This window comes from Pomacea canaliculata, linkage group LG5 (assembly GCF_003073045.1).
Source record: "Pomacea canaliculata isolate SZHN2017 linkage group LG5, ASM307304v1, whole genome shotgun sequence".
NCBI lineage: Eukaryota > Metazoa > Mollusca > Gastropoda > Architaenioglossa > Ampullariidae > Pomacea > Pomacea canaliculata.
The window spans coordinates 3,403,042-3,427,968 of NC_037594.1; the positions used below are offsets into that span (position 1 = coordinate 3,403,042).

The window sequence follows — 24,927 nt, forward strand, 5'->3', positions numbered from 1 at the left end:
CTCCCCTCTCACCTGCTAGCATCATGTTGACAACTGCAGCCTCACACTTGCAGGCCTGGAGACGTGTGTATACATCCACACTATAAAGAGCCATTCCAGGCAGCCATAATAACAGCTGCTGTGTCCAAGATTCATCCTGAAGTCCATGAAATTTCATGTTTCACAGAAGGCCAGCGAACAGCATCACAATCATTGCAGTTACATCTACAAAACTTTGTCAAAGGAACTGTCCTCAGCCACAATGATGAAGTGCTAATAGCAAAATGATTTAACCATAACATTAACGACTTGCTTTACATTTAAAAAAAAAATAAAAGATACCATCACTGACTTTATGATTTAGTAATGTCATTTTTCTCCTTGCGTAAATGTTATAAAAATACAAACCTGATGAAGGCTGGGAATAATTGCAAAAATTAGCTGAATTAGTCGTGATTCCTGCCAGGGCAACTGCAAGTACCAAAATATTATTTGAATATGCTGTATAAATTGTTGGGTTTAAAACTGCTGACAGGAAAATAGTTCTGACAAATAAGTAGCAACATTGTAATTGTGAGACTTGAAGAAATAATTTTACAAACATGGAAAGGCAATAAAGATGTGATAAGTGGTGAGCATGAGCGGGATATCTTGATGTGTTGACTAACACTCTTGCTTAACTCAGCAAGCAAAGCCCCATTGTCAAGATACAGCCTGAAAGACTGGTCCTACCATACCTCATAAAAATTCTCAATCCTTGAGGGTTTTCAGCATGGGCTTCACACCTTTAAGGGAGGCATGAAGCATGCAGAAGGTGCTCAAACAAAAACAGTATAAGGGAGTGAGCGTACATTAAGGTTTGTCACAATCTTGCTTTTACACTGACCTTTGCAATTACATCACCACAAGGACCACCACCAAGTTCTGTTAGCATAGGCATGCTGCTGGTCACAAGACCATATACATCTGCAGAAAGGTGCTGCTGGACACTAAAACATAGCTAAATATTATTATGGTTACCTGTTTTTAAACTTAACATCATGCTTTCCTATGATGCTTAGACTAGAGACAACAAAATCGTTTGAAAGAAAACTGGAGAGACACCATTTAGCTTTCAGCATATGATCTCTTTTAAATGACAGACAGCACATCAATATATATCAAGAATGATTCTTTGGTTCCTCCTTCAAAAATGAAGAAAAAATAATTGCAGGCAGTTTTCAGGAAGGGATGCTGTAAGCTCACCTTTTGTCTTGGGACAGAATAGCCAAACGCAGACCATCTGCCAAATTAGTAAGAACTTTTTCGTGAATATGTTGTTTTTGATCAGGCCATTCCTTACATTTCGATCTCAACCAGGACAACATATCTGGCACAATATCTACTGTCAAATGCTGTGTAGTTAGGTGGCTGCTAGCCAAGATGGTGGATAGGGCAGCTGTCACAGGAATCAACAACATATCTAGACACACACAAAAAAAGAAAATAATTCACAATGCCAAAAAAGGAATTTGGACTTTAAGGCTATTTCAAGAAAAAAAAACATTTTTTTGTAATCTTAATGACTTTATTTAGTGCTCAAAGAAGTTGTTCTAATAGAATTAAATAGATTGCTTAAAGCAAAATTAAAACTAAAGCTGTAGATAAATGTAAACAAAATTACCAGTATCAGAGGCTTGAAGAATATTTAAAAAAATTTTGCTTGCATGTTCTGCTTGAATCTTATCTACAACACTGGCCACCAACAGAGAAACACTGTTATCAAAACGATGTTTACAATCAATTTGACTGTAGTTCAAAACATCTGAAACAGACAAAAATTTAAGACACTGAGCCTTGTGGATTTGCCGGGGAAGCATGGGGAAGGCAATTTTCATTACTTTTATTGCAAAGTTCAAACTTTCTCTTTTCCAAAAAATGTATAGGTTTCTTGGTCTAATGATTACTGACAACACAACAATAATAAAAAAGAAACAAAACCCGCTGTTATCTTCACAGTCTTCAGTTATTTGCTGCTCTTTGTAATACTGATACTTTAATGCAATCCTCAGAGGGCTAAAATACATACTATAGATGCCGGCTCAAGTATCTAAAGAGTTATTTTGTCCTCATCACACACAAGTAAAGGTAAGCATATGAATATGTAACTGAAATAATGACTTATAAACACATCTGATATTTAATAAAGGGGGTACTGATATCTACTCACTTTTATAGAGAACATTACTCAGATAACTAGTCACTTCGTCTCTGAAATTCTTTTGATGTTTGAATATTTTGATGATTACAGCATGACTTTCCCTCCTAAAATCCAAAGGAGGAGAGAGAGAAAATAATAATAATAAAAAAAACAGTACTGAATGTCAGATGACAACACAAACATTTATTTATGCTTCCCCCCTTACCCCCTTCATATGAGATTCTTTCAGGGACATGCTGTACTTTTTTTTAATTCCATGAGTGGGATAATTATTATTACACTGATACAGCACCCCTCTCTAGTATTGGCACTCTACATAAATAAAGATGTGAACATGCCATTTTAGGGCACTGTACTGCTGCCAAACTACAACTTACTACAGGTGGTCACAGTGGCTTCTTATCTATTTTCTGGCAAGAGTAACTGTCTTTAACTCACATGCAACAAAGCTATGCAATTACACAATATATAACAACCTGCATACAAAATTTTCCGTACCTAGCAGCATCACTTTCAGTCTGTACTGCTTCCACCGTCAGCTTTTCCATGGCAGCAGTCACTTCTTGTACTGACAATATGTCTGACCATAAAGAAAGAGCACCCAGCCCTCGTATCCCTAGAACCTGTAGCTCTGTGTTCTGGTTCTCCAGCAATTTGTGGCAGAAGTCTATGATCTTCTCTTTTATGTTCAAAAAGATATCTATATCTGGAAAAAAAAATTTACTCACCATTAAAAGACAGACAGACAGTATTTTAAGCCTCTATGATAAACTTTTTTAAATACTAAAAAACATATTTTTCACCTTTTGGAAACACCCCACACACCTTAAATTTAATGTCATCTAAATATTTGAAACAATTACTTTTTTAAAATGTAAAAAAATTAAATATAAAAGAATTAAGCACCAAGTAATCATGTACCTTAGCCCTCATGGCTGATATTTCACTACAAATTAATAAAATCATCAAGTAATGCTGACCAAAGTGAACAGCCTGGTGGTCGCCTATCAGCTGAAGAAGGGAAACGATCTCAGAAATGTGTGAAACATATTGGTCCCACTGTCAAAACAGGTTTTAAAAAATGCTTTAAAGTACATCAAGTTGCAATATTCCTTATTAGTAAAGGGAGATTAACACATTTTTAGGTTCCAAAAATTTTTAACATACACATAGTTTCTGGCTAGCAGCCTATATTAAATTTATTATAACCAACTGTTTAGACTAAGCCCACAAATATCTAATTTGCATAAATGTGCTTGTAGAACTCAAATTAAAACGGTCGAACTTGGCAAAGTGTGTTAGGCTCAACAAAGACCTTTGTCAGCTGTTGGTAGCAGCTGCAGATGACTGGCAAAGCTACAGCAGCCACATTGAGGCACGCCTGTGCGGACGCTTTTGCCATAGCCACAAGAACTTGAAGTGAGACTAGTTGCATGGCTGGGCTGTCAGACTGGGCCTGATGCAGTAAATCTGGGTACAAAGCAAAGTGTGTGATACAGCAGGCGATGACTTAATAACTCTTGAAATAACATGGTTGTTACCTAGAACAGGTATTTATGTGCCATCAGGAAATGTGTCATAGAGCACAATGTTAAACTATTGTTTTAATGTTAATACATGTACATCTCAAAACTATATTACACAACTTTTCATTATTTACATATATTTAATAATTGACTTGCAATAAGCATGAAAAGTAATATGCGATGAATAAAGTTCTTTACTGAAGTATGTTTCTACAACTTTAAAATGCCCAAATACAACAGCTGCATGCAAACTCACGTATTGGGTTGTCAGAAAAGGCATGATGTAATTTTTTTTCTAAAGGCCTTTATTTATGTAAATATGGTTGTGTGTTTGTCCCGGCTGCTTGAGTGGTTGCGAGCATGCATCCAGCGAAGCCGGGAATAGTTACTCGACACAACGAAAAGCATAAATCCCCAGTTGTGTTGTCCCTGACAGCACAAAGACTTTCTCTCATCACTCACCTGCCTTATTTTCTGTTAGATAGGCAGCCAGCTGCAAGGAGTCCTGCAAAAACAAAAAACACGAGGTGTAATCCTTCTGAACCAGAGTAGAGGCATGCACTGAGAAAATTATATAAAGAAAGGTAACAGATTGGGTGAATTTTTGTTAGGCACTGGCTATTTTAACTTGTTAGCCTGTCATGGCTACTCTAGGTTTCTCTTTCCTTTTATCCTAATCAGACAGGTCTACTCTTTGTCTGATGCTTGTATGCTATCCCTATCACCAGAACAACCACATTTGGTCCCAGGACTTAAGTTACTTAGAAACTCTCTCCTTCTACATCTGCCACTTATCCACCCCTGCATCTTTTTGGCATGAACTAAATACATGTTTCACGAGCAACAGCAATCTACATGCTGCTGTTCCCCTTTCAACCCTCCTCCTGCTACTCTTCCTTTGCAGATTTATAAAGCTCAATCCTTATACTGTTCAGTTTCCAATTTCTTTTTATCTTCTATGTTTGCCTTTTATTACTTGTCTGCGTAGCTGCTTATCCCTGTCATATGGTGTTCAAGTCTCATTCTTGTCTCAAGCGTTGAAACCATGTACCTTCATTAGCATGATTAAGCACTACATGATCATTTGATCATCATTAAATAATAGGCCAATAGATTTTTTTAAAGCTCTTTCGTCAAAACCGTAAAGTCTTAGTGAGCACACTCAATTACCTTTGACAGTTCTTTTGTAATAGCTGTAATTGCTTCAAGAGAGAAATGTACTATCTCTTCAGACACATGACTGCGAACCTGAAAAAGGACATGAAAACACTTTTTATTTCACTCCCAGTGATCATTCCTTTCCTTATTTACCAAGAAAATAAAAGCAATCACTCATCTGAGTCTGGTTGCGTTGGGTTTTCAAAAGTATGCATCTAAAATTCTCTTATTATCAGCAACCAAAACTTATTAGATATTTAAATTTTTTTTAAATCAACTTTAAATCAACCATTTATAAAAGTTCCCTTCACAAATGCTCCATGAACAAAAATTCCATTTCAATCAATACTGCTCATCCCTCACCTCTCTTATTATCTGAGAGAACAAAGATCCAAGATATTCTTGCAGATGATTCATCTGGTACACAGGCAAACATGCAATCTGTAATGAAGAGACTCGTTTTGATGTAAAAGACTTCAATATGCTCACTAATTAAGCTATTATTAAATTGGCTCCGTTCTACCTCATACTGAAGAAGAGAAGCCATCTCTTGCTTGAGACATTTTTCAAGGCACTTTATTGCCTTCAGTTGGCTGCTCAATCCCTGAAGCTCTTTACTAAACTGCAACACTAGCATCTACTTAAAATGTGAATATCTTTCATCAGCTGTCCAAACAGCTACATTTATAATAACAAAATACCAAGAAGCAGCATTTTTCTTGTTCACTTCATCCACAAAGAAAAGTTAATCAAAAATATTTTCCTTTAACTTGGATTTGTCGTGTAGCCTCTTGGGAAAATAATGTGAATAAATGAAATAACTGGGGGAAAAATGTAACATTCAGAGCATATACTTGCACTTGACAAATCTAGATTAAAAACCAAAATATTCTCACCAAAGTTTTCAGAGCATCTACTTTGGCAGATTGTACATCAGATGACATTTTCTCAAGCAAAAGTGGATAGCAATACTGAGCAAACAATGGTGTTGCTGACATGACATGTTGTAGGGCAAGCCGAAGGTCATCTCGGGTAATACCATGTGGATCATTAGGTGGCTAAAATGAAGAAAACTGGTTTCAAAACTCAATTTATCTGAAACATAACTTGAGTCTTTTTGCAAGTAGCATTTTACAAACAAGTTATAAGGGTAGCAAGTTTTCAATTCTTCAGCAGATGGCTAAGAATTTACATTTTCTCAAAAACAAAACAAAACAACTACAGAAGAGTGCACCACAGAAGAGGTATGACTGTAAAGCAAATTTACTTACTGGGACAAAATCCACTGGAAAGTAACATGCATTCACTTCAAACATGTCTTCCACCATGGTACCTAACAGGGAAAAAAAAAAAAACCCAGGAAGAAGTGGTGAAATGACTACAAAAACGCATAATTCAAAAATGCATACTAGACAAGAATATTTCAATGAATCTTAATGACAATGAAATATGAATCAGCATTTTTTTTTTACTAGCACAGGTCAATGACTCACCTAGACTGAAGTACTGGCAAATTAAGCGAGAACAGCGAAATGCTGCCATTAGGTTTCGCGGGTCTTTCTCGCCATCCATAAGCTGCACATAACCACATACAAAGGTATCACCTAAGGGTTGGAGATCTGCAATGATATCAAGTATTGCCAGTATTGTATATATATCAACTTAGCAACAGTTTAAAACTAAGGCTAAAATATACAGAAAAATCTGTAACACAGCTGATATTCATGGTTTAATATTTTACAAGGTCAGCAAATCTAAAATGCTAGACTCTATGAGCCTAAACTGTCAGGCACTATATTCCACTTAATAACTGCCCAAAGTAGCTAACTTTACGGCACACATTACATAAAGGAAACCTACTCTAAAACTCAGATTCTGAAAACAACAACAAAATAAATTTTTAAAAACCCCAGATTCTTTTTTAAAAAAATTATTGGCAAGAGTGGCACTGGGCCCTTCATATTCCCTAATAATCATGTGTTCAAATAGTTGCTAACTTTGTAGAAATAAAAAAAATCCAAACTTTCTTACAGATTTATAATTCAGAAGTAGAGCCATACTGAAAACTTAGTACGTAAATGATTCCAGTTATTAATACACACAAAAAACTTGTTTCTTTCTAAGATGAATACATATTATAGAGAATCCGGAAAATCACTAGACACATGGTAATTTAATTGAATCTGCCAATGAAACTGACAGGGGGAAACCGACCTGTGTATTCTATTAAGTTTACCCACTATACCATCAAATGTCCTGTTCTATAAACCGAGGGAAGTAACTGATAGAGAAATGAATCAACTTTAAAATGAGCTATTTTTTGGTCCTTGTACCACTAACAGTTCATGAATGAAAAAAATAATAAAAGCACTGTACATGTGCGGCGTGACTTCTTAAACAAGCCACTAGCTTTGGCTTGCCTATGTGACCAAATGAGTTAAGAGTGGAGCTTATTATCTTTCTCTGCAGCCATGCTTTCTTTAGTGGGCTGCCCACCACCACTCCAAATCAACCTTCCACCCATAAACTCTGCCATTGGCTAATCATTGATCTTGCCCTGCTGTTTAAAAATCGACCTCCAGAAATAACCCCAATCTTTACAGCGTCTGTAGAACTTCACAGCAATTCAAGCCCCTGACCCCTTAATATTATTTTAGGGCAGTGACAGAAAAATCGTCTGCATTCTGCACCAAAGTCAGCTAGAGTCTGATAATGAACAAATGTCAGTTTAAATAAGCCTGCAAAAATCAACTTAGGGTAATATTTTGTTGATGTAGGGAATTTTCAGGCTTAACTTGGCTTTTTAAGGACTGATAAGGTTACTAAGAATCGTAAATGAGCTTTATTATGTGAGATTATATCATATGCAACAGTACTTTGTTCAAGATACAGCATAAATGCATTTGCTGATATCAAAATCTTCCTAGGTCTCACTTTCACAACCTGTGCAAGCCCAGTTAAAGTGACTGCTCAAAAATGCAATTACTGAACCAGACGAACAAATGAAATATGTACAGTTGCACAATTTACCTGCTAGATGATAAGTGAGTAGATTAAGAAAGATAGAATATGTGGTATAACGATCCTTCTGAGACAGTGTCTGGTTCTGAATTTCATGGAATATCTTGTTGCAGATTTGTTGTGTCATTTCTCCACCAGGGAAGGAGTTGAACATAATCTTTAGCAAATGTAAAAAAAAAAAAGCATTATTACCCATGAACAGCCATTAAGCAAAAGCTTTTTTAATAAAAGCATATAAAACTAATCATTTACTTGAAAAGACTTCCAAAAATCCTGTTGCAGTTTTAAAAAATATACATCCTCTAAAACACAATAAGACGTACAATCATGGTGATCTCCCATTATACTAATGACACAAATTTTGCATGCAGTTCGTTTTTTAAAACTTGTAATTATTTCCTGTTGAAAAATGATAATGCTTTAACAATCTTTACTATGAAAATGTTATAACATCATATCAAAATGTCAATTTTTATTCATTATGTAATGATAAGCTAAAAATACATGTAGATTCTCTATTATGTCATATAATATTGTTAGAATGTTGCATGTTGAGACATCTCCTTTAACAGCAGTATGAACCTTTTCAACATTCTATATTATTCAAAATTGCGCAAATCAAAGAATTATGGTAACTTTTTAATTTACTTGTTAAAAGTACATTGTTAGAGATAAACTTTCTGTTAAGGTACTATAAAAATTTTGAAGTTTGAAAATGGGCCTATGAAAAGATGTAAAAGACACCAACCACTGCAGCCAGCCCCTTCAGTGCAAAAGGTTGAATGGAATGATGGTCACTTAGCATCGACAGCAGGAAGGATGCCACATGACTTGCTGTATATATATAAAATGAGAATATAGTTCAGGTTTTAGTCGCTGCAAAATTCCTGACTCAACAACAAAATATTTACAAGGAAACATTCTAACAATAAAAAAAGAAACATCAAGAAATCTAGGGTTTGGGTAATATGCTAATGATAAGCTAATTAAATACTGTTCGGCTCTAAAACAAATATTCTGCATAGGTAGCGGCACTCAAAATTTTATTTCCTGTATATCACTTTGAAATGTGCTTTTGTGATGTGTAGGAAAAAATACTAGTAAGGTTTATTTCTAGACGCAGAGATTCACTACTTCAAAGGTGCAAAGATGTGTTTCCCCAAATTTTGAAAGCTCGCTATTTTTTATGAAATCTTTAATCTCATGTATTTTTCTCACAATGAAACAGAAGCTATGATGTACCAAAAAGCAGTTTGAAAATGCCAAATGCTAAGCCCTGTTGTGCTTTTCCATGTCCATCACTAGGCAACTGTCACTACCTACTTGAATTTCTCATGAATGATTAAAAGCGGTCACAGTCAACATTTATGTGAAATAATGGCCTACATCTTTCTGATGAGACTATGACATGGATTGCAAACCAGGTAAAAATCCAGGTTTCCAAGACATCACACTTTCACTTCAGTAAACTGCAACTTTTGCTTCACTACTGTACAAGTTGTGCAAGTCAGTATCAAAAGTTTTTTTAAATGCATTTGCTTACCTTCTTTCTCTGTTAAATAGTCGAGTGGCAATTTTTGCATTAAATCTGCCATAAGTTGAGTGCCTCGCTTTCTTAACAATACATTGCTGCTTGTTAGAAACTCTCTGTAAAAGAGAATTTAAAATACCGACTTGAGAAACGAATGGAAAAATTCACAATTTTAAGAATTAAAATTTTACATCATGATTTTTTTTCAAATACCTTAAGCTTAATCGCTTCAACTGAACTGAGGATTACTTTGAATCTAATCAAAATTTTTCTGTCAGCAGAAAAAGTGAGAATGGGGCACAATGGACTAATCCATCCCAGCAAAAATTTTAACTTATTTCCATCCCTTGCTTATTATTATCATAACTGTTTAAGTTACACATTGTACAGAAAGTTTCATGGATCTTAGAGAGTTGAGTAGGTGAATTAACAAGTTGAGCTAAAATGACAGATATCCAAACCCAAGATGTCAGCATTTTGACGAGCATAGAATACTATTAGGTAACTCTAGTGTCAGATGGTTCTGATGATGCCACTCGACATCACGTAGACCAATTCCAATTTTCTGCCCTTCATTAGGAGAGAAGTCAAGCTTGAAAATAAACTAGAAAAAATGTTCAAATTTATGTTAAATAAAACTCACCCAAGACTTTCAACTACTTGCAGGAGAGAGATTTTCTTTTCAAAAAGATCTGCAATAAAATAAAGCAGGGCTCATCAAAATTTTTATCAATGTTCTCTATTATCTACAACACAAATTACAGTACTTTAATAATCTTAAATTGAAGATATAGATGACTTAATACCACAGATTTCTGTTTTTACTGATTATAACTTGTACTACCCACCTGCTGGATATCCAAAGAAAAATTGTAAGCTAAGGTAATGCTTCACCCTTTATGGGTAGTGATTATGCTAAACTGGTAATAAAATGTTTTACTCAGTTTTGGAGAGAAGTTATAAGAGATATTAAACAATTAGCAAGGGCATCTCAACATGCAGTGAAGAATTTACATTAAAATACATTTGGGTGCTCAGATAAGAATAGGGGATCTTAGTTTAAAACCGATAAAACATTGCTCTTAATATCATTGATATTTTAAATAATCCTGATTTTAAACATTTTTAAATAGAACAAAACGATTTCTGCTGAAAATAATAATTTTATGCATCAAACACTGCAAAGATATTTGTTTTTAATTAAGCAGGCTTAATTAATTCTAGCATACTGATGTAAACAGCTCATTTCATCAAACATTTCTTAACTTTCATGCAGATGCTATATGACGATTCATAAAGTTGTACTGTTCACTGTATATCAGAAGAATATTTGAGAATATAGTACTATTAAATAATTTAAAGATTGTTAAAAAATGTTTTAACTGACATAACTCATTACTTTTCAGTGACAACACATTGTGCCTACATTTAACATTATTTTTAAAATGTCAAAGTGAGATGCTTGTAATATTTCATGGGAGTTCTCAAAAATAAACAAAGATATGGGATCAGTGTTTTCTTTTTTTAACAAAAACTATTTACTCATTTTTGATGACAGAAGCAAATGTCACTAGCTGATCAAGATGGAGTAGGCTTTACGTTTTTAGGGTTGTGAATGTTGTATCGTTGATACTTTGAGTCACTTTATGCTTTACTACAGTTACTATCTTCCATATATCGTGAAAAGTGACCTGACTTACTACAGTTCAGTTTTATTAATAAACAATGAGATTAACACCAGAATAATCTCTTAGATTATGCGCACATTTTGTTAATGTATTCATAACAAATTTATCGCCCGCTAAATTTCCTTTTGGTAATATGCCTGTTTCTTTGCATCTGGCTTTATAAAATAGGAAATAAACGTTTTACAGAAACTGTCGTAGGTCAGGATCGGCCACGTGAGTTTACGTTTCATTTACCAATGAACAGCATAAAGTCGATAATTTCTTGTTCTTCTTATTCAGCCCCCACTGGAGCATAGGGCCGCCAAATTCGATAATATAATCTACATTTAAAAACCAATGCATCAAAAACTAACGGTACAACAAGTTAATGAAAAGTTATGACAAATTATTTCACGCTAACAACTTCAATATGCTCTTGCTGCTCATGTACGGTTGTCAAAAGCCATGCAGCCACTAAAACTGTAAATCATATTATGTCTGTTCAAAATTTTAATATTAAAGAGAACCTCTTGCAATGTCGTCGGACTTTGAATCAGAGAGGCCCAAGACAAAGTCAGCAACGTCACCTGCCACTGCGACTGCCATTTTGCAGAATTATAAATTCGAATAGTTGTGACCGAAACACAGCACGGACATGTATAGGTGGACTGCTGTCTGTCTACCGAGACCAACTCTTAGCCTCTTGTGGAGTTCTCCGCTGTAGTCTCTGTGAGCCTTAACAATGAATGTGATTAAACCGGAAGCTTTATAAAACCTGCCTCGTTCTAGCAGTTAATCGGAAATGTGAACAAGCTGGAAGCTTTGTACACACCTACCTCATTTAACTAACTGGAAAAAAAAAAAAAAAAATCAGCTGCCAGCAGTCCAGTAATACAAGTCCGTGGACAAAGCGGGAATGTGTCACGAACAGAAGTAATAATTTTTGAGAATTAACCCTTTATGCTTTATAAACTAAATAATTTTGTTTAATTTTGGGTTGTTGTTTTTTTTGTTTTTAATACTATAAATGCAGTATTAAGAACAATTAATAAATTAATATTTAATAATAATCTGATGAAAGAATGAGACTCATTTGCTGGTTGTTAAATATATAGAGACCGATTTACTGATTAACCGTCCCACCTAGTTAGCATCTCCCTCTGCGGCTCTGGATGCAGGTACTAAGGTAGCGATGTTTCTTTCTTTAAGCCACCAGCGCTTAAAAATGAAAATTTAGTTCCATTTTCTTCTTATCGCTCGTAATTTCAGGTGGCTGAACGACTTATTATTTTTGGTTTTTATTATCAACAGATCTTTGGACTAAGGTAAAATAAGATCATTTATCATCGAGTACTTTCACGGACGATATCAGTTCATGGTGTTATACGCAGTATATGTAATTTTACTCATTAACTAATTACACTGACAAACCATTTAAGATTTCAACTTATGCGAGTTACGAGATTTATATTTTACCGTGATTGGAATCGATCGACCCTAGCAGCATCGGAAACCATAAGCTCAAGGGGTCCACCAAGTTTGTCTTGATCCGACTGTGATACAGGGGGTCAATCTATCGCAATGCTTGACTCGTGGGGCATGGCGCTGCTGCGCACATAATGCAAGCTCCACCTCGCCGAGGCGAAACCAGAGTGCGGGAGATCAACCCCCACATATAGGGTCGTGACCCCTAAAAATGGCAATGACCTTTTTGCCATGCGTGCTACATACGACCGGCCGCCATTTCAAATTTTGTGAGTCTATACTTTTCCCAACAGAAAAGCTTCTCAAGCGGTCAATTCTATACTGATACATGTGTCGACGCTTCGATAACAGTACGTATAATTTTTATACTCTATATTAACATAGTTATTGAGATTTTAACTACAGAAATGTCCAAATTTAATGCAGAATATCATTGCTAACAGAAGAAAGAATAAGAGTACACATTAACGCAATAAATGCACAAGTTTTCCAGACAGAGGTAGAATTCGTGCTCAGCATTCTGAACGCTTGTATTTGATAATTCTTTAGCCGTTAGCAATGGAGAGAATTTGGAGCTGTCAGAATTTCCTCAAATTGCGATTACGAAAGTGGAACGTAACAGAGCTTCGGCAGTTCCGTCTGTTTACTGGTATGATAGCGTTAAAATGCCAGGTTTCTTCGGGCAGTATAATATTTTTTCTCTTATTTATTGTGGGTTTGTTTTTTTTGTCTTGCAAGTCCTGGCTGTGTGTGAACTATGCTGATTATTAGGCTCATAACCTTTCATGTTTATTTTTCAAGAAGCAGGTTTGTATGGTAAAGGATTTTTGGTGTAAAATGTACTTGCTTTGTCACATATTGCTGATAATGTTGACAGATTTGTCCTTTGACTCTTAACTCTGCCTCTCAATTTATAACTTTTTAGGCTAGCTTAAACGACTTTTTCAAAACACCAAACTTTCCACTGCAGCAGCTAATTAAGAATATTTGTCAAAGAGCAGCATAAGATTGTGTCCCAGTGGTGAACCAAAAAAAAACTTATATAGATAGCCCATTGACAACTGATTGTGACTGGAAGTATCATTTCAGACAACTTTAATGGTCTTTTTCAACAACAAATCATAATAACTGCATAATGGTCAATAATTTATTTACTGTTATTCTAGATAGCTGGCTGCTGGCATTTTAAGATGAAAGTGGTCACAGGGTGTGCAACTTCCCACCACAATCTATTGAACCAGATGCAAGCTTCATTAATTAGAGCTATAAAGCTGATTCTCATGTCCTATGCTTCCAGTTCTCCTGCACAAGTCATTAAGTAAGTGCAATTTACTTTTTGATTCATAATATTCATAATCCTTGTGCAGAAAGAAAATTTATGAAGCATGTGACCATTAATGGTCAAATGACTTCTATGTTATTGTGTGCTGCAGATTTAAGGAAGGAGAAAAAGATAATACCTGAACTGTTTGAACACGTCATTACACCACAGATAGTGTAGCTTTTGTTGTGATGCTGCACTATAAGAGTGTGTTATTATTTATACTTTTGATCTTGATTTGTGAAATCTTATTGCCTTATATTTATTTCCATGCAGGTAACTACCAAGAATCTAGCTGAATCTGCAAGGGACAAAAATGTCGGAGGTGGAGAGTGATGACAAAAATGCTCCCACTCAACCAAAAAGGATACGGATAACTCCGATTAGATTTCGTCTGTTTCATTTCCTCTGCTTAATTTTAGGGAATTTTTTGGTGGACATCATGTAGGGACACAAGCTGTGTCCTCTTTCTGGTAAAATAGCATACAGTGATAAACAAGTTTTGTACAATAACAATAAAATGTTCTTTAAAAAAAATTTAACAACCTATCAGCAGCTGACAGTTTTTAAATGTACTAAGCTGAAAAAAGTTATGCAAATGTATTCATTTGACACAGGGATGCACAGCTAACAGCGAAGGAGAGAAGGATGCCGAGGAATCACTATATGCTGACCATTCAGTTATGCAGCAATGTCCACCACCATTGCCATACTCTTTGCCACTAGTGTTGGCAACCATCTCAAGGGTGTCCCCAAGTAGCAGCTTTCAAAAAGGACTGTTTCACCTTTGCCTTCACACCCCCAGCGCTTCCGATTCCATTGTCTGGTTTTCAGCCTGCCAGCATAAAGACCCATAACCCTTGGAAGGTAATTTAAAGCATTTTATTTATAATCATTTTAGCTTTTTTTTCTTCTTACCCTTGGCCAAGAGTTATGAACAGTGCTTTTATGAGTTAAACTGGAAGTGGAAAATCCCAGCCTTTTGCCATAGTGAAAAAATTTGAAACAAATATGGATCACATATCAAATAGATATGACAAATGGTAAAGAGTAACCAAAATAAATGGTATTTTCCAGGCATTGGAACTATAGCAAAGCTAGCAAAGATCAGTATTTTACATGTTTTCTGCTATTGTGTTCTTAGGTTAGAACTAAACTAGAGAAAGTTGGATGCAACAACTGTCTCTTCTGGAAGAGATGAAGAATGATACAAACAACCTTAAAAGGATGTTTACATGGATGGAGGAACAAGAACAGGAAAGGCAAATGACACGGGAAATCTGCCAGAGGGGTTCCAGTCTCCCTTAACAATCAGCAGAAGATGTAGAGAGTCTTGAGGGAGATATGAAGACAGACCCATAAAAAAGGACATGCTTGGTATGTGCTTTATTCTGATTTGTTAGTAGGAGGAGTCAAATCTTTTTATCTGATTCCCTTTAAAGGTTTCCATACCATCCATTCATTGTATAAAACTAATGACATGTTTGCAGTACTAAAAAGTAATAAAGGCATGTGTTATTGGTGGCATTGATTAGAGCAGATAGTAATTTTCTGTACCCACTTTTTGCTTGGTTGTTATGAAACTTCCTGAATTGTTGCTGTCTTTTTTTTTCTTTGGGGGGGTGTCTTTAAATACTAGTTGTCATAACAGGTATTATAATGTTGCCCACTGCAATTTTTTTAAATGATGTGTATTTATTTTTGTCTGTTTTCAGAATGCCATTCGGTGATGCGTCGGGCTTCACATTAAAGCATGTAGTGAGGGCATTCTATCTGTGCTATTTTCAACTGAGTTGGCCTGATCTTACAACTTCAATGGGACTCAAGAACCACCCCTTCATTTTACAAACAGTTTCAGGGTAAGGATTTAAAATATTTGACTCTGTGTGTGTGTGTACGGTAACATTAATACATGCCTGTCATATAAAATAGGACTGTTTGGATTGTTTCTTATCTTTTAGTTATGAACCTAACCTTTGACTCTGCTAGGTGCAGACAAGAATTTTCATGAGTCATAAAAAAAAAAACATGACAGGCAAGATAAATCAGGCCTGGAGAACTGTCCCTACCTCATTTTATTGTGATTGAATTACATTGCCAAAAATAAAATATGGACACATGTTTACGCAATTTCTAGTGACTGTAGTCTTTAATCAGCTGGTTAACACTGTGTAGAAAGGAATTAAAATGAAGTTTATAGACATCTTTACAGTTCCCATGTATTGGGATTGTTTTTGAAATTAGAATTTCCAGAGTTTTTCTGCCTATTAGAAATTCTAACTGAAATTCAAATGCAGTTCCACTTGTAGTTCCTTTCTGTTTATAACAACTTTAAATTTTATGCACTTTACATATCAGTATAATTTGCTTGTACCTCTTTTTGTTTCACATTATATTCTGGATTTTAGGGTCAGTAACCTACAATTAAGTTGATTACTTTTTTATGCAGACCTCATATTCTTATATTGTGTTCTATTTTTAGATGCTGCAAGAAAAAGTTATCCTGAAGCTACGGATGCTGACTTGCATGCATCAACTTGGTTAGCTGGTGCTAGGGATCAAGAGAATGGCAGAAGGAAAGGGCTGAGCACAGCCATACGTCAGTTGATTGTTCTGGGGTGGTGGACAAGTAAAGCTGTGCAACTTTCTACTACAGTGTTAAAATTCTTGTACATAAACCTGCATATACTAAATCTGGATTTATATAATTATAAAACTGTGCTGTGATTATTATTTACTCTAGCCATTAATTTATCAATGAGATATTTTCACCCGATCCAATAAGAGATGTGTTGTGGTAAATTCAGAATCATTTTATATGTTTACCAGTTCTTTTCTAATACCTTCTAAAATTCTTGAACATATTGTGTTTCAAACATGTGTTTGATGGTTTTCCTCTTCTTAGTGATAAAGGTGCAATTTAAAATTTTAATCTGTTTTAAAAGATTGTAGTTAATACCATAAGCTGCAATCCAACCTAGAACCTTTTATAGTTAATTTCATGACTTTGATTTATTTTTAGAAATGTCTATTAAAGCATCACTCTTTTTTCGACAGCAATTCAGTTCATACTTATCATTTGATATATTGTCATAGATCTTTGAACCTTTTCTTTGGGAAATGTAATTAGTGTTTAGGAACTGCAATTTAATTTTAATTGTTTTGTCAATGGATACATGGTTTTGCATCGTTCTACAACTTATAATTAAATAACGAATGTTGCATTAATATATCAAGAGGAAACATCTTTTTATGTATGCAAACAGACAATGCTTTAAAAAAATTTATATATTTTTAAAATTATTTTTTTTATCAGTTTGCTTTTTATCCTTATTTATGATAACATTTTTACCTTGATAAATGATAAATTGTGTTATGTATACAATAGAGACAATGCTTTAAAAAAAATTGTATATTTTTAACATTATTTTTTTTATTAGTTTGCTTTTTATCCTTATTTTGTGAAAATATTTTACTTGATAAATGATAAATTGTTATGTATACAAATGAGGCACATGCTTTAAAAAAAATTTATATTAAAAAAAATTTTATTAGTTTGCTTTTTATCCTTATATTACCTCAATAAACGCCAATAAATGACAAATAATGTTTGTTTGTTTTTTTATAACATTTTGCACTTTTGTGCACTCTTTTGCTGCTTGTTATATTATATAATTATTGCAAAATACACAAAATTATTTAATCCATTTGATATTGGTATTTTTTAGGAATTTTGGCATGTTGATTTAGAAATATGTAAATCAGGATATGCCGAAATCCCTAAAAAATACCAATAATCTGAAGATATAATAGTGGATATATAAAAAAAAAAAGATGGCGACTACCATGACCCATCAGTTGACTAGCGTCACAAGGGGGAGAGAAGCGTCCACGCTTGTTTGACAGGTAAAACCGACATGACCCCGTTGTTACGGCCCGGTTTCACTTCGCTATGGGTCGGACGCCATTTTGCCACATGGCCCCCGGATACTCAAGACATGTGTCCCACCTGTAGCCAATATTCCTTTGCTGCTGGGGGAGTGTCAGTATATTTGTATTTTATAATCTTTGGTCCTTGGACTTTATATTGGTGCCTGACAACATCTCTTGTGATGTTCTTTTGAGATCCTCTCAGAACAAATTTCGACCAGTCTCAGATGCTGATATAAGGGCATTATTCTGAAAGCCAAGCCAATAACTTGCCATTTAGATAATAACTATGATAATAAAGGCAAAATTTGTAAAGCGCATTACTTACACTCCTAAGGAGTTTGCTCTTAGCACATAATTAAGAAAGATGAAACAAGGACGGCATACGAGGGACAGGAAAACAAACAATTAAGTAACAATTCTCTTCCTGTCACCAGAACAACAACATATGGAGACAGCATTTTTAGTTGTTGTGCAGCGAAACAATGGAACTCACTTTCCATATCTGCCACCTACCCACAATTGAATCTTTTAAACGTGCACTGAAAATGCACCTCTTCCATAAACATTATTCCTAACAACCTTTCTCATAATCCTAGTCCTTTTTCATACCCTTCCTATCGCAGTATAATGTTACTCAGTTCTTGTTCTTGTTATTGGTTCCTGTTTGCATTTTCTGTATTTGATTTTATTCTTCATTAATACTGCTGTTTATTCTTTTATAGTTCATATGTTATTTGTTTATTTTTCTGTCCATCGTATGCTATCCATGTTTTGTTTTTGTTCTTAAGCACTAAGAGCATACTCCTTAAGAGTGTGAATATGTGCTTTACAAATTTTGCATATTATTAATATATTTGTTTCATAAATATTTTGTTCTAAAGAATGATGGCTTCAGATAAAGCATCACCCCCTAGCTCTTGTGATACGTTCGTGGCATTGCCACCAGCAACAAGCAATGGACAAGTTATTTTCGGCAAAAACTCCGATCGACCAGGTTTAGAAGTCCAAGAGGTGGTCTACATACCAGAAATGGATCACAGTCCAGGGTGTAAGGTTCAGGTAAGTCGACACTGGTGTAGGTACTGTTAATATCATTACTAGTTTGAGATGTAGTCACTTAGTCTGGAGGCTTTTTTCCCCTTTATATGCATTTACTATGTAAGCTGTCTATATTTACAATTTAAGATGTACATTTTAGACAATGCAATGGTATTCTGTTATCAGGTGGGTAGTACACCATATAATTATTTAAATCTGGTTATTTTTATATCAATACACGAGGAAACAAAATTAAAAGAGCATAATTTTCAGTGCACCTACATAGAGATGGATCAAGTTCCTCATACTCATGCAGTAATACTAAGCAAGCCTTCATGGATGTGGGGAGCAGAAATGGGATCTAATGACCAAGGTGTTTGCATCGGCAATGAAGCTGTGTGGACAAAACTTAATGGACCAGAAGACCTTAATGAAAAGCTTCTTGGTATGGATATACTTAGGTACAGTCATTATTTTTATATCATTTTACTCCATTGTTTATAAACGCATTTGAGAGAATAAGTGGATTGACATTAATTTATATGTATGAACCAAGTTGAACATGTAGCCTGGCTCAAAATTGCTGTGTATGTCAATTTGTTTCAAAGGGCTGGTGTCACAAGACTGACACAAAACGTGTTGTTAATCACTGTGTAAATGCTTACACAATTCACCAACTTTTCTTTATTCAGGGTCTATTTGGGTCAGGAAAAACTTCAAAAGTTAGTATGTTTTAAAAAATGATTTCCAGTTACTGTAAAGATAGTCAACACACTACAAGTAAAGGATTAAATATACATTGTGACATTGCCAGCCTCCATGCAGCACATGTATACTATTCAAAATGTAATTTGTAATAAGCAGTGTTTATGTGCTTCAACAATTTATAACTCTTTGATATCAGTTGAAAGTAATAAACAAGTTGCAATGTGGAATCCATCATAAAACAGTTTTCCTGATTCTTTCAAAGGCTTGCACTTGAACGAGCATCATCTGCTTCTGAGGCGGTTGATATAATTGGTCAGCTTCTGGACTCGCCAGGCCAAGGTGGACCTTGCAGTGAAGAGCCTGGTCAGCAGGCCTGGAGCTACCACAACAGCTTTCTTATCGCAGATGGCATGAATGCCTGGGTCCTTGAGACAGCTGGCAAGTACTGGGCAGCTGAACACATAACAGGTGTGAGAAGGTGCACTTGCGAAAGTGTAACAGAGAAAAGAGTCAGATGTAACTACACAGGATAACGAGATGCACTTTGTCATTGATCCAACAGACTATTACTCAGAACAGTATCCATTATAGATATAGCTATAATAAATGGTCAGTAAGTTCACATGACCTGAAGTGCACTAAGGTTTTTTTGGGTTTTTTTTTTTTTTTTTTGTAATCTTAACTTTTTTTTTTATGAGTAGACTTGTTTTTACTTTGGGATGTACAATAAATATGAAATAAGAAAAGCTTACTTTTTCCATCCATAATTATTAGACATGGAAAAGTTACATTTGGAACACTCAAATAACCTTTTATAAAAACTTTGTCGTGCCATGTGATGAGATTCCACTCTTCTTTAGTAGACCTTTGTATAGTACATTCAACAAGTTTGCTTGAAAGATGAATGAATGGGAAGAATTCCTGACAGATTAGTCAATGAGTCTTATGCCGCTGCTGGTGTCTGGTCTTCAGAGGGAGTACGAAACATCTCCAATGAGCTGACAATTGGCACCAAGATAGACCGTTGCAGCCCCAACCTTGAGGAGGAAGCAAGAAAATTGGGACTTTACACAGAAAGCATGGGACCCTTCAATTTTTCTGCTGTCTTTTCTGAGAGCGGGAAGGTTCCAGAGAACCGAATGTCATTCAGGTACCGTCATGGCCTCAAGATGCTGAAGGATCTCTCTGCTTCTGGTGAGTACAGACTGCTGTTATTACCATGAGCTTTCTGTGTTAATCTGGTTTATACATATGTGCAGGTGATAACTATTTCAATAATTATGCATCAATAATATAATGGACTAGATGGTGAATAATATTACAAACATTCTCAAATTTAACTTTTAACTAAGTTCTTTTCCAAAACTAAAAGAAAATTGCAGCAACAGCATTTTAACAATAAAAGTAATAAAATTGTTGTGAATCAGTCTGTATCTAGTCTTTTTTAAAAAAACAGACAAGTTTTGTAGATAGATTGGAAGAGCATGAACTTAGAGATTGATCGAAAAGATGGGGGAGGGGCATATAACCCAGGACTGATTGTGTAATAGTGCAAGTTCCCTTTACACAGAAATGTAACTCAGTAACCTGAGCCCTAATATCAACATGGAGAGCTGGCAATACCAGAACCTGCCATAGTTTCTAAGATTCGAACAAAACTTAGGTAGAAATCTTCCAGAATGCTTTAGTCATGGAAGCCTTTAGTGGGGAACAGTTTGTAGTGTGCTCAATATTTGCAAAATCTCCAGTTCTGCACTGTTATCATGATTTCTTCAGATTGCTATATTTGTTACAGGTAAGTTTGGTGTGCGAGACATGTTCAAGATTCTCAGGGATGAGGAAAGTGGAATCTGCATGACAGATGGAGGATTTGTATCAACTGGCAGTCAGGTGTCAGTTCTGTCCCCGCAGGGTTCGCCATCTCCATGCTGTCACTGGTTCACAGCTACTCCTAACCCCCTCACCTCTATTTACAAACCTTTTATCTTCACTTCAAAAGCTGCCATTGGAACCTCCACATTATCCCCAGACTTTGGAGAGGAGGATCCTGCTCGAAAATCACCTCGCTTTCAATCACAGGTTAAAATTTCAGTATGAATATCAGAAATCATGTTTAGAATAAGAGATTAATGAGTAATGACATTACAAGTAAAGATGTAAATAATGGTCATTTACAGGTTGTAGAGTTATGATTGATTTTTTTTTCAATACGTTCACTCCTATTTATTTTTTCATATTTTGTCTGTCTTTACTGCATACATCACCACTTCCAATGACAATTAAACTTTGATCAGCTAGGGAATGGATGGGGTTGGGGAAGACTGTCCAGCTTCTGAATTACCATGTTAATTTGTCTAAATTACCGATTTCTGCAAAAAAATTTAGGCAAAGGATAAGAAAAGTAAAGCATGGGTATTATTGATAGTGTAAAGTGCTTAGTATTTGCCTTTGCTTTGGCAGGTACTGCAGTTGTCACATGCCAATTTTTTGTGCAGGTGGACCGACGCCATGCATTATATCGAGGTCATGAGACTCTTCGAGACATGCTGGGCCGTGAAGATCCCAAGGGTATGGCGCTGCTGGAGAACCTGCGGGAGCTGGAAGAGAAGTGTGTGGAGGATATGGAGGAGACGCTTATCTGCTGGCAGGAAGAGAATGCTGCTAAAGTTGCCCACATTTTTCAGCACATGGCAAACCTTGAGCTCAACTTCTACAAGTGATCTTCCTCTCACAAGTCTTGTATGCTCTCCAGTGTCGCTTCTTATTGTTGGGGTTATTACTTTCTTCACATATCTCTAGATTTCCAGCAGCAGATGGAATCAGTCATCATGTGGAATGTGAAAAGCATTTACCTAAACTAATGAAGCAAGGTCACAAAGTTTAGTCATGTGGGCTTTACATGTTGTTACAGAAGGAAGATCCTAAGAGTATAAATGATTATGGTAGTAGGCTCAGGAGGTTGTGTATCATATATTTTACAAACGGAGCTGATCATCAGAAGGTGTAGTTCATGCTTTGATTGTAATTTTATGTGTGTGTGGGTGTGTAAAAATTACAATTTTTGAAACCAATTCCTGCTTACTTGACATTCCTGTCTGCAAGTTTTGAACATTCAGACAAGTATGTTGCATGTTTGATGAGCTTTATACTTCATGCAGTCTTTGACATAGAAGATAATAACATCATATTTATTGTCTTAAAAATGTCTTAGAACATGCATACATGTCGTGATAGTTATTGTTGTTACATCTGCTTGTAAAACCAGTGATTTTAAATTTATGTATTTATTTTTGTGCCATTCAAATCGCAATGGAATTTTTATCCGAACAGCTAAATGAACTTCCAGATAGTTGTTAGACATTGTTATTGATGTTGTTGGCATAGACTTGGGAACTGTAGAACCCTATTTAGAGTTATTTTGTCAACTTGAGGGCATGGCTTTTCAACATTGAATTTTTGCCTGTTTCTTAATTTATAAATATTTCAGACTGATTCAGTGATGTTTTGAGTTTTGGAAGGATGTTTAGTCAGACTGATTTGATAATTAAGTTTTATCATTTTATTGTTCCTAGTTTTGAAAGAATACACTATTTATTTTGTGTCTATTCTATCAGTCGCTTGAAAGAAATGGAGTGATTGTTGTTGGTGTACAGAACAGAATGGAAACATCACTGGATTGGCTGAAATGTAAAGTGATTACTTTGTCACATATACAAAAGATGTTCTTGTAAACAAAAAGACAGAAAAAAATATATTTGCTCTGGTCTTTGATCAAAGAAATCAGTTAAAAGTGAGAATCTTTCAAGTTGCGATTGTTAAGATGCTACATCTTTAGAGGATAAAGCCGCTTCTTTCGATGCCACATTCCAGGTGCCATATTTGAATTTATAGAGTCGCTACAATTGGAGTTTAAAAAGTCCAGTATAATTTACCTACGTCCACAATTTTCAGACCACCTCTTGTGATCAAAAGTGTGCAATATTTCTTTGATGAGACTCAGTTTTCAAATGTTTGCTTCCTATTCTACTTGATGCAAACTTTTTTTTATTAAAGATAGATTGGAACATGCTGTTTTATTTTTGATTATAAAAACAAGAATATTAACATTATATAGCTTTATATTGCAATGATAATGATTACCAAATTATAATCTAGAAGGAAAATGGGGGAGCGGAAAGCTGAGTGGTTAGAGTGCTTGCATCTAAACTGAGAGGTGCACCTGTTCAATATCCAAGTGTTGTGCAGTTCACTTCCCTAAGTTGACCCACCTGCAGGAAATGAGTTCCTGACTCCTAAAAGGGTAGGGAGAAGGTAAGGCAGCAAGGGAGAGGAGATATTGCCCTCACGTGAAGCTGGCCTGGGGAAGAGCAAAGTCTCTGAAAGCTCTCTCCCGAACGACCTTAGAAAGGTCATGGGATGATCTTTATCTTTTTAAAGGCCATGTTGGTGTATCATACAGAGCAAACTGTATAACATGGCAAAGAAGCCAGCACAAAATGGGTGCTACATGGAGAGAAAGAACAGCAGCTGACTTAGAAAAAGGGTCACTACCTGTGTTTAGCTAAGCTGTAGGTCCAACTTATCAAGGTCCTTCTGTGTGGTTTGCATGTATTAAGTTCCTTCCCCACTCCCCACCCTACAGTCAAGTCTGTTTATTGCCCTTGATCTTTTAAATATTGTTTTCTTTAGTCTGTAATGTAGCTCAGTTGTTATCTTTGACCTTGCTATCTGGAGTTTATTGTTATTTCTACATTTTGTAAGAACATTGGAGGAAAACAGATTGACATATTAGTGCTCTTAGCAAAGATATATCTCTTTCCTGGTTGTCTAAAGGGTTGACAGGAATTACAGAGAAAAGATTTTTTTTCAGTTTGGTTTTGGTTCTATTCTGAACTTTAATCCTTCTGTGGTGTGTTCAGGGATCCATCTTATACTGATCTACCTCTAAGTTTACACGAGGCATTGGAGTATCAAAACTCATTGACATCCCAGGGCAGATTACTATTCACATTCATATATGCTGCTCATGTGCCCGGGAGACAAAGTAAACTGTAAACAACTCACAAGCACAGAACGATGTATTTGGTTAATCACTGATAAACACAGTCAAGAATACTTGGCAATAGCTCGACAATTTTTTTTCAAATCCTCGGGAGTAGCAAATCAGGACCTTGAGATTTGTGAGGACACTTAAAACCCTCAACTTTTCTTAAACGGCTAAAGGTGTTATTCTTATGTCCTTCGTATTTCGATTCACCTTGAATAAATTCCGAGTGTCATAATAGATATACTATTCCCATCTTCCTGTGTAAAAAAAAAAAAATGCTATGGTGTGGAAAGGCACACCAGAAATCATAGCA

The 24,927-nt window shown here is 35.5% G+C and overlaps 2 protein-coding genes across 9 annotated transcripts in view; one reads left to right on the plus strand and one right to left on the minus strand.

Moving 5' to 3' along the window:
- The window catches only part of LOC112564961 (MMS19 nucleotide excision repair protein homolog), a 22,113-nt gene extending 9,210 nt beyond the window's left edge, over window positions 1-12,903 (minus strand). Inside the window, exons 1-20 of one of the 4 annotated variants that reach the window (XM_025240139.1) lie at window positions 12,559-12,903; window positions 10,059-10,107; window positions 9,428-9,531; window positions 8,633-8,718; window positions 7,894-8,041; window positions 6,357-6,482; window positions 6,135-6,196; window positions 5,760-5,921; window positions 5,227-5,304; window positions 4,876-4,953; window positions 4,168-4,210; window positions 3,495-3,649; window positions 3,160-3,238; window positions 2,678-2,885; window positions 2,189-2,283; window positions 1,643-1,783; window positions 1,225-1,441; window positions 866-968; window positions 388-450; window positions 13-136 (exon numbers count right to left, since the gene is read on the minus strand). In XM_025240139.1, coding sequence (XP_025095924.1) covers window positions 13-136; window positions 388-450; window positions 866-968; window positions 1,225-1,441; window positions 1,643-1,783; window positions 2,189-2,283; window positions 2,678-2,885; window positions 3,160-3,238; window positions 3,495-3,649; window positions 4,168-4,210; window positions 4,876-4,953; window positions 5,227-5,304; window positions 5,760-5,921; window positions 6,135-6,196; window positions 6,357-6,482; window positions 7,894-8,041; window positions 8,633-8,718; window positions 9,428-9,531; window positions 10,059-10,107; window positions 12,559-12,589 — 2,152 coding nt within the window. In that variant the 5' untranslated portion in view covers window positions 12,590-12,903. Of the gene's footprint in view, window positions 1-12; window positions 137-387; window positions 451-865; window positions 969-1,224; window positions 1,442-1,642; window positions 1,784-2,188; window positions 2,287-2,677; window positions 2,886-3,159; window positions 3,239-3,494; window positions 3,650-4,167; window positions 4,211-4,875; window positions 4,954-5,226; window positions 5,305-5,759; window positions 5,922-6,134; window positions 6,197-6,356; window positions 6,483-7,893; window positions 8,042-8,632; window positions 8,719-9,427; window positions 9,532-10,058; window positions 10,108-11,609; window positions 11,895-12,558 lie in introns of those variants that run through there. The other 3 variants (XM_025240138.1, XM_025240137.1, XM_025240140.1) reach the window with 3 other exon arrangements.
- Window positions 11,984-23,636, plus strand: LOC112564962 (secernin-2-like). 5 transcript variants are annotated; one of them, XM_025240142.1, is made up of 7 exons: window positions 11,984-12,015; window positions 18,703-18,880; window positions 19,133-19,320; window positions 19,830-20,035; window positions 20,540-20,761; window positions 21,363-21,646; window positions 22,063-23,636. In XM_025240142.1, the coding sequence occupies exons 1-7, from the start codon at window positions 11,999-12,001 to the stop codon at window positions 22,285-22,287; spliced, it is 1,320 nt and encodes a 439-aa protein (XP_025095927.1). In that variant the 5' UTR covers window positions 11,984-11,998; the 3' UTR covers window positions 22,288-23,636. The 5 variants fall into 5 exon arrangements, with proteins under 5 accessions (XP_025095927.1, XP_025095928.1, XP_025095930.1 ...); XM_025240143.1 differs by lacking the exon at window positions 11,984-12,015 and adding an exon at window positions 12,172-12,268; XM_025240145.1 differs by lacking the exon at window positions 11,984-12,015 and adding an exon at window positions 12,232-12,260.
- The last annotated feature ends 1,291 nt before the right edge of the window (window positions 23,637-24,927 follow it).